This window comes from Microchirus variegatus (genome assembly GCF_963457635.1).
Source record: "Microchirus variegatus genome assembly, chromosome: 5".
NCBI lineage: Eukaryota > Metazoa > Chordata > Actinopteri > Pleuronectiformes > Soleidae > Microchirus > Microchirus variegatus.
This window is the reverse complement of record NC_139806.1, coordinates 12514020-12528145: the sequence shown is the minus strand read 5'-3', so window position 1 is coordinate 12528145 and position 14126 is coordinate 12514020. Positions and strand designations below refer to the sequence as shown.

The window sequence follows — 14126 nt, the reverse complement described above, 5'->3', positions numbered from 1 at the left end:
TGAAAAAAATAATTTGGTCCAAAATTTGACCAAAATGTCATACTATACTATGTCGTCGACCTCAATGTCATACTACACTATTTCGTACGAAATCTGACAATTTTTTTGAAAAAGTTTTAGTCCAAAATTTGACAAAAACGTCATAGTATAGTATGTCATCCAAAAATGGTCAAAATGCCATAATGTAGTATGTTGTCCAAAAATAGTAAAAAACGCCATAGTATGTTGTTCAAAATCACCAAAGATTTATTTTTTACTGTCCGGGGTGGGACTCGAACCAGCGTCCCCTGGGGGAAGCTGGCATCTAAAAGGATGAGTCATAGACCACTAAGCCAAAGAAAAGTCAAGTGTGAGGTGTTTTATGTGGTCCAAATCGATACAACTGTCATAGTATACTATGTTGTCCAAAAATTGTCAAAATTGGTCAAAAACGACATACTATACTATGCAGTACTTCATACTACACTATGTCGTCCACTATGTGACCATTTTTTGAAAAAGAAATTTGGTCCAAATTTGACAAAAACGACATACTATACTATGTCGTCTAAATCTGACAATTTTTTTGAAAAACATTTTTTTGGTCCAAAACTTGACAAAAACGACATACTATACTATGTAGTACTTCATACTACACTATGTCGTCCACAATGTGACCATTTTTTGAAAAAAAGAAATTGGTCAAAATTTTGACAAAAACGACATACTATACTATGTCGTCCAAAATCGGACAATTTTTTTGAAAAACATTTTTTTTGGCCAAAACTTCACAAAAACGACATACTATACTATGTAGTACTTGGTACTACACTATGTCGTCCACAATGTGACCATTTTTTGAAAAAGAAATTTGGTCCAAATTTTGACAAAAACGACATACTATACTATGTCGTCTAAATCTGACAATTTTTTGAAAAACATTTTTTTGGTCCAAAACTTGACAAAAACGACACACTATACTATGTAGTACTTCGTACTACACTATGTCGTCCACAATGTGACCATTTTTTGAAAAAGAAATTGGTCCAAATTTTGACAAAAACGACATACTATACTATGTCGTCTAAATCTGACAATTTTTTTGAAAAACAATTTTTGGTCCAAAACTTGACAAAAACGACACACTATACTATGTAGTACTTCGTACTACACTATGTCGTCCACAATGTGACCATTTTTTGAAAATGAAATTTGGTCCAAATTTTGACAAAACGACATACTATACTATGTCGTCTAAATTAGACAATTTTTTTGAAAAACATTTTTTTGGTCCAAAACTTGACAAAAACGACATACTATACTATGTAGTACTTGGTACTACACTATGTCGTCCACAATGTGACCATTTTCTGAAAAAGAAATTTGGTCCAAATTTTGACAAAAACGACATACTATACTATGTCGTCTAAATCTGACAATTTTTTTGAAAAACAATTTTTTGGTCCAAAACTTGACAAAAACGACATACTATACTATGTAGTACTGCATACTACACTATGTCGTCCACAATGTGACCATTTTTTGAAAAAGAAATTTGGTCCAATTTTTTACAAAAACGACATACTATACTATGTCGTCTAAATCTGACAATTTTTTTTGAAAAACATTTTTTTGGTCCAAAACTTGACAAAAAAAAAATTTGTTTTTCAAAAAATTGTCAGATTTTGGACGACATAGTATAGTATGTCGTTTTTGTCACATTTTGGGTAAAAAAAAAAAAAATAAGATTTTGGACGGCATAGTATAGTATGTCGTTTTTGTCAAATTTTGGACCAAATTTTTTTCTTCAAGAAATGGTCACATTGTGGACGACATAGTGTAGTATGAAGTACTACACATTATAGTATGTCGTTTTTGTCAAGTTTTGGACCAAAAAAATGCTTTTCAAAAAAATTGTCCGATTTAGACGACATAGTATAGTATGACATTTTGGTCAAATTTTGGACCAAACTTTTTTTTCAAAAAAGTGGTCACATTGTGGACGACATAGTGCAGTATGAAGTACTACATAGTGTAGTATGTCGTTTTTGTCAAGTTTTGGACCAAATTTTTTTTTCAAAAAATGGTCACATTGTGGACGACATAGTGTAGTAGGAAGTACTACATAGTATAGTATGTCGTTTTTGACCAATTTTGACCATTTTTGGACAACATAGTATACTGTGACAGTTTTATCGATTTGGACCACATAAAACACCTTAGATTTGACTTTTCTTTGGCTTAGTGGTCTATGACTCATCCTTTTAGATGCCAGCTTCCCCCAGGGGACGCTGGTTCGAGTCCCACCCCGGACAGTAAAAAATAAATCTTTGGTGATTTTGAACAACATACTATGGCGTTTTTTACTATTTCTGGACAACATACTACATTAAGGCATTTTTGACCATTTTTGGATGACATACTATACTATGATGTTTTTGTCAAATTTTGGACTAAAACTTTTTCAAAAAAATGGTCAGATTTCGTACGAAATAGTGTAGTATGACATTGAGGTCGACGACATAGTATAGTATGATGTTTTGGTCACATTTTGGGTAAAAAAAAAAAGAAAAAAGATTTTCCAATTTTGGACGACATAGTATAGTATGACATTTTGGTCAAATTTTGGACCAAATTCTTTTTTTCAAAAAGTGGTCACATTGTGGACGACATAGTGTAGTATGAAGTACTACATAGTATAGTATGTCGTTATTGTCAAGTTTTGGGCCAACAAAAATGTTTTTCAAAAAAATTGTCCGATTTTGGACGACATAGTATAGTATGTCGTTATTGTCAAAATTTGGACCAAATTTCTTTTTCAAAAAATGGTCACATTGTGGACGACATAGTGTAGTACGAAGTACTACATAGTATAGTATGTCGTTTTTGACCAATTTTGACCATTTTTGGACAACATAGTATACCGTGACAGTTGTATCGATTTGGACCACATAAAACACCTCAGATTTGACTTTTCTTTGGCTTAGTGGTCTATGACTCATCCTTTTAGATGCCAGCTTCCCCCAGGGGATGCTTGTTCGAGTCCCACCCCGGACAGTAAAAAATTAAATCTTTGGTGATTTTGAACAACATACTATGGCGTTTTTTACTATTTTTGGACAACATACTACATTAAGGCATTTTTGACCATTTTTGGATGACATACTATACTATGATGTTTTTGTCAAATTTTGGACTAAATTCTTTTCAAAAAAATGGTCAGATTTCGTACGAAATAGTGTAGTATTACATTGAGGTCGACGACATAGTATAGTATGATGTTTTGGTCACATTTTGGGTAAAAAAATTACTACATTATGGCATTTTTGACCATTTTTGGATGACATACTATACTATGACGTTTTTGACCAATTTTGACCATTTTTGGACAACATGGTATAGTATGTTGGCCTTAAGCCTTTTGTTAAATATGTGTAGCTTTGTAGCTAACTTTGTCCTTTGGTTAAAGGGCACCATGGGCACTTTGATGTCTTTGATGGCTGTGATATAAAGAGACATTGAAATATATGTACTGAGAATATCTAGCAGGCTAGGGCTTCATGTGTCCGTTTTAGCTTAGTAAGTTAGGTGTAATAAGGTTTTTTGACCGTCAGGTCACTACGTGATATTGGATTACGTCGTATACTGTTGGAACCTATTGGTCATCATTCACAACTTGGAACGTCAAAGGAATATTTCTATGCTTTGGTGATCCTCGACAGGCTTGGATGCATGTCAACAGGAATATAACTTGGATGTACGGCAAGTGGAAATAAATGTGCAAATCTTCATATGACTTTCTCTTGCCCTCGTGATTGATGAATTAAAACAGTGCCTATGAGTCAAGCCCGTTAGAACCTTACTATAACTGAAGACTTTTCAGTGGCATCGGAATTAAGTGTACTTTGGCCACTACAGTGATTAATATCAGAAATGTCATCTGATTTACAGAAAATTACAGTGTTTACAATTTAACATACATTTAGGTGATTATGCACTTGAGCCAAAATGATTTAATTTCAGGTAAATTTTGACACGCTTGAGCTTTAGATTATAGCCTGACCTCCTTGGAGACTGTATGGTCAAAGAGTTAACAACAACATATTATTTGGATGTTTTATATATCTATACTATATACAAAACACACAATAACTCACAACTCTAACAACAAAACAACACAAACAAGCACACTGGATAAGAAAAGAAAGTCAAAGAAAACCAAATGAGTACACAACCAGGTTTAAAAACGATATATTTTCCCGACTGCCACCACTGGGGGGCAGCATATCCTTCCTCCACAAACAGTAAAGTAAATAGGAAACAAATGGAAAGTGATGCTCACATGATCAGGAAACGAAAATAAAATCAGAGCAGAGTGTTGTTTTGTGTAACGTGTCAGTTATGTCACATCGTGACATTGGGTCATGTAAGTGATTGGAACTTCCTGTCTCCTTATTTTATTAGTATCCAATCCAATCCAACCATAGTGGACCAAAGTTCTGTACAGTAGAATAAATAAAGGATAAACAACACATAAGGCAATACAATGATGTGCACTACTGTGCAGAGACGGATCATTCCACTGTTATCTTTAAGAATTCCATGCTCGATATTAAACGTTGTTCAGAGCAATATTTTAAATTATTTAAAACATGTAAAACAATCTGCTGGGATATTTAAATGTCAACATTAATTGTATGGATTTTTCACCTTAAAAGTGATTTCTACCTTATATACTTACTCCACTACTAAATATACTGTTAAGAATCACTTAACAGTTACTTTGCAGATTAAGAGATTACACATGTCAAACATATGGTCTATCTTAATATTTGTGTAAAATAGAAAAATGTTATCTGTTAATGTTATAAAATCTTATCAGTGCATAAATTAATAACCTTGACCGTGTGCCATTATGATCTTATCTGTCAATGCATATGCAATAATGTTCAACAATTTATTAGGGCTGCAACTAACGACTGTTTTCACAATAGATTAATTGAGCAATCGTTTGGTCCATAAAATTGAAAACGTGGACATGATGATGTTCTCAAATTGTCTTGTTTTGTCCACAAACCAAAATGATTCAGTTTTGTTGAGTTCCTTAATTATATGAAGCAAAGAAAACAGAAAAGATTTACATGAAAGAAGCTGGAAAATCAGAAAACTTAATATTAACTGATTAATCAGTTAGCAATTTAATTTAGCAATCAATTGTTTCAACTTTATATTGTAGTACATCATGAATGCATATTTAGAAAAGCATTAAAACATGATGTCAGTACGTTCTTCAGTGATCAGTTACTTCACTGTGACTTAGTTGAGTTAATCTCAGTGTTAGGCTCAGGTGAGTAATCCACATAACTCCAGGTGAACTACTTACTGTGGTTCGGTTGAGATTGGCTCCACGCGCCTCTCGTTCTCGCGCCACTCCTTTGGATCTCGCGCGCGGTTTCGGTAGGTTTTCGCACGCTCTGCAGCGGACCAATCACAGCGCAGCTTCTTTTCTCTGCAGCGTCCCGTTGCCATGCTGTTGTCCTCCTGAAACCTGTCCGGTCCCCGTCCGGCAGCGAGGGGTGAGTCCTGCAGCACACAATAATAATAATTATCTCATTCATTCATGCACACTTTTATGGAATACGGACTTTTATTCTCTTTGTGGACACGGTTTGTCTTGTTTCGTTGTTCAGCAGATGTGTTTTCATGTGCAACAGCTGGTGATGTTAGATATAATAATCACATGACACCTGTGTGAACGCGAATAGGTGTGTTCCATAGATATAAAGTTTGTTTTAGTGTTATAAAGTTGAGCAGTAAAGGAGCTGCAGCTGTAGTAAAGCGTGTGTTTCTGTAGTTAGGGCAGAAAGGCTTTCTGTGGAGGCAGACACGCCTGCAGCTCCGTGACCGTCCAATCCCACTGTGACTACCATTAGCATAGCACCAATCATCACACACATGCAAATGTCCTCCTCACTGTCTTTGTCCGGGACACTTTTAATGCGAAGTTGCCAGATATATCTTCCAGTTAGAGCTCAGTGGTTCCACAGACAGAAGTCATACACGCAATATTTAAAACGTCACGGAGAAACGAGCCGGTTTCACTCTTTCGCTGCCTTTGCTCTGAAGTGGATTAGGATTTTTATGTACAACATGACATTTGAGGAACTCCATGGGGATTATCCACAGGAAGAAAGGTAAATCATATGGATTATGACATGTGTGCAGCAGCAGTTATTGCACGGGTTAAAGGACTTTTTTTTAAGGATGCTAACTTTGGTCAGTTAGCTGTTCGTGTGTGGGATAAACTCGCTTTTCAACAAGCACACGCTGAACGTAAACGAACTCAAGCAAAACTTCGACGGAGACTAAGACAACTGCTGCGTGTGTTGTTCAATTTATTTGTATTTGTTTTATTTTCTACGTGGAGGAACTTCGGCTCGTCCGTCTGTCAGCCGGCCGGTTAGCTAGAGGTGCCCGGCTAATATTAGCGAGCGATATATAAAAGTGTAACGGTGTGAACTTGAGCGTGTTTTTCTTTCGTTGTTATTTAACGACACTTGTTCTGTGTTTATAGAATGGATTCAGTGGCGACGGCTTTAGAAGAAGTGCTCGCCTCTGCGTTACCGCTGGGCTGCATCACAGTCGGTGTGTACGAGGCTGCCAAGTCTCTCAATGTGTAAGTACATGCTAACTCAACACTGTTACTACACACACACACACACACACACACACACACACACACACAACACTGTACAAACATGGGCTTCCTTCATTTACGTATGACAATACACTGCATATGCTTTGTTAGCAATAGAATGTGGACATGTCGTTGATTAAATGTGTTAATTTAGCTATTTTTATACCTTGAAATAGCTGGTAACAAGCTAGTTAAAATAATAAAAAAAATAAAAAACATTAAGTTGTGCCATAAGATTATTAGAGCTACTCTTAAAGGTCCAGTTTTTAAGAAATATTGACATCTAAAGATGAGATAACACTCTTAGAAATAAAAGTGATAAGTAGAACCATATAAGGTTCTTCGGCTTGTTCTCATAGGAGAACCCTTTTTGGCTCCAGGTAGAACCTTTTGGAGGGTTCCACCAAGAACCCTTTTAAAACCCTTTATTCAGGAAATGGTTTTTAAAGGGTTCTCTGGATCAAAATGGTTCTTACTGGAACCATTAGTGTTACCAAGAACCCTGAAAAAACCCTTTCTTCGGGAAAGGGTTTTTCGGAAGCAAATGGTTCCAGGTAGAACCTCAGCCCTTGTAGATGAAACCTTATGGTACCCTCATTTCCAAGAGTGTACAGGCATAAAACTAAACTGTATTATTTTAAACCAATCGTATGCACAATATTATCGCCAATATGATAACTAATAACTAAAGTAGTAGCCTGATAAAGCTACTTCCTCCTTGACTTCTATGCTAGCGCCCCCTACAGCTATTATTTGTTTCTTATGCATGTCAGATATCGGCAAAAAGCAATTACACACTTAGAAGGGTCGTATATTTTAGTACTATTTTGACCACTAAACTGTCAGAAATGTTACACATTGGACCTGTAAATGCAGTTTCTTTTGTTCCTTGTAGTATAATTTTAGTCTATCTCATGTGGGTTTGTCGGTACTTATTGTACCGCGTGTTTTATTAGACTACTGTCTGCAAAACAAAATGCCCTCCAGGGACATTTAAGTTTACTAGACTGACGCCATCTTCTCATACTTCTTTCTCCTTAGAGACCCTGATAATGTGGTTCTGTGCATCCTGGCCACTGATGACGAGGATGTCAAAGACGTGGCCCTGCAGATCCACTTTACCCTCATTCAGGCATTCTGCTGCGAGAATGACATCAACATCCTCCGAGTGAACAACACCAGGCGCCTAGCAGAAATTCTGGGTGGAGGAAGTGGAGGTGGAAAACAGAGTGGGGGTGAACCCATGGACTTGCACTGTGTCCTGGTCACTGTAAGTGTCTTTTCTCATTAACCGAAGCATTTTATTAGCTACTGCATGTGAGACTTGGCAGGTTGTGCTTTTTTTGTCTTTTACACGAGGCGTGTGCACGTGGGTGAAACTCTTAATTCTAGGAAAAACTTGTCAGTACTTGTTCATGTGTTTTTGATAAACATGTGCATGACTCCTCCCTCACATGACTCCTGAGGAATTTCAGTAGAAGGAAATACCTTGTATGTGCAACACACAGAGGCTCCGTTTATAACTGGGTGCAGTGGTAACCGTATGAATACATTTATGGTTTACACCCTTTTATCTGTGTTTTTCAGAGCCCACACTCCACATCATGGAAGGACCCGGCTTTAAGCAAAGTGAACCGATTCTGCAGAGAGAGCCGCTGTATGGACCAGTGGGTACCGATCATTAACCTGCCGGAACGATGAAATACAAACGGCTAAAACCTGTGAAATGACATTGATGAGGACGAGTGGTGTGAACCCTGATGGACGTTACCACCCAGAGATCAAATTCCAAAGCACTGCTGATGGGGAAAGAAATCAAAGACCCGGCTGTTTACGTGGGTCGTATTTGGATGGATTTCCACGTTCCACCCTGGACAAGACTGTTTGGAGTTCCCTCTGTCAGCGTTTGCGACCGAGATGAGATGGCGAGGCAATAAAAAGCATGTGTGCTTTTAAATGTGAAGCTGGGCACTGTAGAGAAGGATGATATCTTGCATTTGTTTGAGAAAGCCTCTGCAGATAAAGTGGGAAGGAACTAGAAGCTGTTGAGTGGACCAAGGCCTCGGCCTCTCTCTGCAGAAACAAAGCACTTGTTAAAAACACTGGACCTTTTGCAATTTCACTTATTTGATTAAACTTGTTAATGTTGATGTTGTTCATAATTTAAAAAAGAAAAAGGGAAGGGCTACACATCCAGTGAAGAAACCCTGTGTTTATGGTGTTTCCTATGCCAGCTGTTGTTTTTTTGCCTCAAGGTAAATAGTTCTTTTGTTACAATTTAAATTATTTCCAATGATATTTAAGTGTATTTAAGTTTCTTTTTTTTTTACCTAAACTATTTGCAAAATCTGAATACAACACAAATATATGTATTGCTCTTAATAATAAAAAAGTATTCTTTGAAGCCAGAACCGCATGTGTTTTTGTTTTTTTCTCCATTTCTGGAAATGTAAGCTACGCAGAGCTGCGTTGGAGCCTTTAGTTGTAAAAGAGGAGTCACGTGTGGCGCAGATCGCCGGGGTCATGTAGCCTCTGTGGCCTCAGTGCCATCACTGAGATGAAGAGAACAATAACGCTCTCCCTGCACGTGCTTCTGCTTCGCTCAGCAGGAATAGCTTCATTCAGCCACACACAGTTTCCACCTTTTCACCTATTTTTAGGGCTGGTTTTCACTTGTTACCAGCTCGCTCATATTACACGACATGCTCTAAAAGACAGGTTTAGTGGGTTTCTTTCTGACGCTGAAGTCACAGGTGTTTTTACCTGATTATGTAATGTGGGTTAGAACAAAACACACGACTGGACCTTACTTAAAAAGTGTTAAACAAAGAGAAAAGAGACACAGCAGCCATTGCAGAGGCTTTCTCTGCTGCGTCTCTCTTTTTCCAACCGGTGCCTTACATGCAGCTGATCTCTGTGGAGTGGAATGTCAGTGATGTCACTGGCTGATGTAAGGCAGGCAATCCCCTCTTAAAGAGCTGAGTCATGATCACGGGAAGAATGGAGGCAAAAGGCTGTCCCACAACCCACTGCGCCCTTTCATGTGACCAAACCATGTGACTGCAGTTAATATCACTCACTTTGATGCTTTATGAAACGCCCGAGCAACGGGAAAATGATTAAACATTGCACAATGCATTCTGACGTCATTTTGTGTCACGCTTTTCTGCCACATGGCACATTTCTGCTGGTGCTGGCCACCTAGAAAGTCAAATCACTGTTCCTGATAAACAGGACAAGCAAGAACGCCATAACAACTATTGTTCAATAACCAGATTGAAGGCATTAAAGAGTCACGATATGAAGTCGCGGCGGAAGAAGAGAAGAAGAAACCAAGAGAAAGACGATCTATTAAGAACTGGATGATTTAATCAGAAGCAAGCAGTGATGCAACATTACAGATGCCAACTGCTGTTAAACATCTCTACTAACTAACTAACTACAGGTGTTGACCTTCATACAACTCAGGCTGCACTACTTACTTTAAATAATGCGACACTTTTTAAAGACAAAACAGAGTTTTACTTGAACACTTTCAGGTGTAATGTTAAAAAGCTTAAGATGCACTTTTAAAAATCACTTTCAGATCATTCTTTCAGGCTTCACAGATCTCACCTGGCACTGTGTGAAAGGTCGCCTGGTGTGTGACTGTGGGGTGCCAAAGGTAGAGGGCTGATGTAAGTGTAGTGGAGCCACTCTGACCGTCGGGCCACGCGTTAGTGCCTGCTGGCAGAGTGGTTTTGTGGGTCAAAGATCAGCTCAGAAACTAATTTGGTGACCTGATAAGTCACAGTGCACTTTGAAATGCTGTTCATGGCTGGAGCGCATTGCTTACCACAGTAAATTACATATGATACTGCATTATACTCAGTCATTGTGCCCCAGACTGAAAGTCTACAGAAATCAGTGCACTGTTCATTGTGTGAAGGAGAAAGTAAATATCAGGTTAAGATAAACACGAGAAACTCCAGGCGTCTTATTATTAGGTACATGTAGATTAAACATACAGGCTTATAGACTGGGTCAGGACCCATTGATTTAAGTTTGTGGCCACAAATAATTACTCAAGATAAATTAAATAATACATGCATAGATCTTAAAAATGTCTGGTTCCAAAAAGATACAGAAATAGCAGTAAAAACAAAACTGGGTCACGGTGTTGTGGGTCCATATATTATGCTCCTGCTGTTAAATTAAGCTGTATAATGCTAATATTATATCTACAATATGTATATCAATGAGATTAATAATGTAAACATCTCATAAAATGATTAGAACCTATGTAAAGTAAGTATTTAAAGTAACGTTGTCGTTTGTCTCTTCAATAATGAAACTCATTGCTCATATATTCATATTACTGTAAATACTGAGCCTTTAACATGTTTTTTATTTTTTTTAGTGCAAAGTTGAGGCGACACCCAGCAAAGAAAAAAACAGTCATTGCCAGTAATGATATTCGCTGGTACCTGACAATAAAGAGTCTTGAATCTTGAATCATGAATCATGAATCTAAATTGAGCTGTAGAGAGGTACAGTGTCATTTTAAGTGGGGGGGGGGGGTTCACAAGGTTTGCAAACAGAAGCAGTGCCTGGAATAATGCAATACTACAGTAGTAATACTTGGCTGCTCTGTGCAGCAATAAAAGCCTACAAGAACCAATTTCCAAGGTTTTCTGGGAGTTCATTTTATGCAATCATGCACTTATCTTAAATTTGCGACCTCGCTAAAACGTCAGCGTTGCACACGCTATTGCACAGCTCTCAGCTGAACGTCAGGTTATCAGTATGTAGCATTACTTCACTTCGTATCATAAATGAACTTAACATAACTTGCAGCGTTACACAACGTATTGCAGGGCCTTCAGTAAATAGTAAATCATCACGTTTACGTCGAACGTTACACCAAAATAACTAATAACTGTAGTAAAGTGAGTTTAGAAGCATGAAATGGAAACATGCAAGTGCAAGAAGGCGACTAGTTCTTACTTTATATGCTGTAAATTAACTCTGAGGATTTATTGGCTGCAGATGCTAATGCATTAAAAAAAAATATGCACAAATGTCTCTTTTGTGTGTTTTTATAAGCAGCTGAGCCTATCAGAGCCTCAGTGGTTCCACTGCTGTCCACATCCACCCACACCCTCACCCTCCACCTCTCCCTCCCTCCCCTTCCTCTCCCCCACATCAGCACATTCCAGAACACTAGCGCTCTAACTGCCAGCAGAGGTTTTCACCATGGGGCACACGGTGTCAGCCTGCAGGCCTCTGGCTGCACAATGACAAACTGGGATTATTGCAGAGGCTTTGGCCTCCAGAGCTTCAGGAGATTTTCACAGGACATATCCAGACAGTGTGTGTCATATTCAGTGGATTTAGTGGGTTGTCATTGGGGGGTTCGATCCCCACTTTTGCATGTCTGCATGCTGACGTGTCCCTCACAGCTGTGCATATTGATTCACAGGCCGCAAATACTTCTGCATTTGCAGAATTTATTTTCTCGCCATTTACTCACTATGTGTGCTTTATGAGTAGAGGGCGGGAACCAATGGTGTGACTGGTTTGAGATGAAGCAGCTGAAATAACCACATGCTGCAACAACGGGCATGAAAGAGGAAGAGAACGTAGGACACACAAGATGCTGAGGCTTAAAGCAGATGAGTTACAGCAGCAGAAGACCACAGCAGGGACACTCCTGCCAATGCATTCATGTGTCTGTCATGTGTACCTGAAAAAAAAAAGCAGAAACGGTGTTCAAATGAATGTGGATGTGAATAGCAAAACATGGAGCATGTTAACAGGTCAGAGGGAAAAGGAAAAGTGCTACAATAAACCGTTCAAATGTTTGTTTTTTATATATATACTTGAGCCCTAACATAATAAGTCAGTTTATCATTTCAGAATTATAGGGTATTTTTGCAGTTTTGCAGTTTCCTGTGAGATCGTCCAATTGTGCACATGCAGCAGCAGCAGCTGGCCTGGAACAAGGTCAGAAAGACAGGAGTGGCCACCAACAGAGAATGAAAGCAGACTCTCAGGCTAAGCAGGCATTTTACCCCAATAGTTATTCTACTCTCCAAGAGTAGGAGCCAGGGTTTGGGACGTTCTATATTTAGCTCGCTTGTGTTCTCTGCAGTCTGACAGCTGAGGCAAAGAGGCCCAACGTCCCTCTCTCCTCCCGAGCGTGATAAAAATAAAACTAATGAGAGGAAATGGCCCACCACACACACACACACACACCGAGGCTCAATCTCTCCGGTCACACTCCATCTGCACAATCAGGTTTCTGTGCCGTGTGACGTCTCAGGATTTGTTAAAGGTGGTGTTATGTCAGCAGTCACCAGAAGGTCAAATCGTCAGACCGCAGAACAGCGGCGTTCATGAAGACATTTACACCGGACTGTGTTGTAGGAATGCTTCACTTTATTAATCTGAGATAAGTTTTCATACAAAGGTCGGCGTATTAATTAAGACATTCATGAAAATGTGGCTTCTGACAGGAAAAGAGTCCGATAAGGCCATTGCGGGGCGTGACATGACATGGCAGTGTTAATCTGACTTTATTCCGCAGAGACAAACAGGATTGATTTATTGCAATAAAAACAACTGACTTGTTAAAGACATTTGTAAAAAAAAAAATAAAATAATAAAAAAAAAATGTTGGATTACAACTCTAGATCTAAAAGAACCTTTGGAAAAGGTCACGGGAGCAAATCTGCTGAAAATAATGTGACGTGAAGACAAATGCAGATGGCACAATATTGTTACAAATCACTCAAATCAACTTCATTTAAAAAAGAAAAAGGAAGGAAAGTACCCACATAACAAGTGTTCTTCATGACACAAGGCAAACATAAGTAAGGCTTTAGAGTGTAAGGAAAGTTTCATTTATACTATTATCAACTCTGTTTGCTGCAGAAGAACATTAGGCTGAAGATTTAACAAAGATCCCCACCGACCCAAGTGTTATAGTTTAAAATATAACTTAAAGGAATGATTAAAGGCTCTTAGAGAGTGTTTTTTTTAATCATTAATACTCCTGTGCCTACAATACTTGCACCAAAAACACCACGGCAGGTGGGAGCGTGGCTCAAAGTGTAACACTTTTGCTGACGTCAGCGTCCTTAAAACATGAAAACCACCTAGAAGTTATCAGAAGGAATGGCTGAAGGTATTAAAGACGCACATTTAAATGTCTTCACACGCAATATCATTGGTCCCGCTCGGTCCCGAGATCTTCGTTTACACAACTGACGCTAAATGAAATATTATGCACTTACATGAACATGACAGAAGCATTTCTCACTGCAGCTTCATCCACCCTGTATATCTCACATGTACCTAAAGTATCACAGCACCTGGGTCATTTTATCCCGATGGCTTGAATCTGAATAAATGATGATCTCGGATTAAAGATCTTGCAACTCGACGCTGACAGTGAATTATAGTAATC

At 38.4% G+C, this 14126-nt stretch overlaps 1 protein-coding gene across 1 annotated transcript; it reads left to right on the top strand.

Annotated features, from left to right (window-relative positions):
- The first annotated feature begins 6054 nt into the window (after positions 1–6054).
- Positions 6055–9022, top strand: gadd45aa (growth arrest and DNA-damage-inducible, alpha, a). Its single transcript, XM_083888825.1, has 4 exons — positions 6055–6173; positions 6554–6655; positions 7718–7946; positions 8264–9022. The coding sequence occupies exons 1-4, from the start codon at positions 6121–6123 to the stop codon at positions 8375–8377; spliced, it is 498 nt and encodes a 165-aa protein (XP_083744951.1). The 5' UTR covers positions 6055–6120; the 3' UTR covers positions 8378–9022.
- Positions 9023–14126: the final 5104 nt, after the last annotated feature.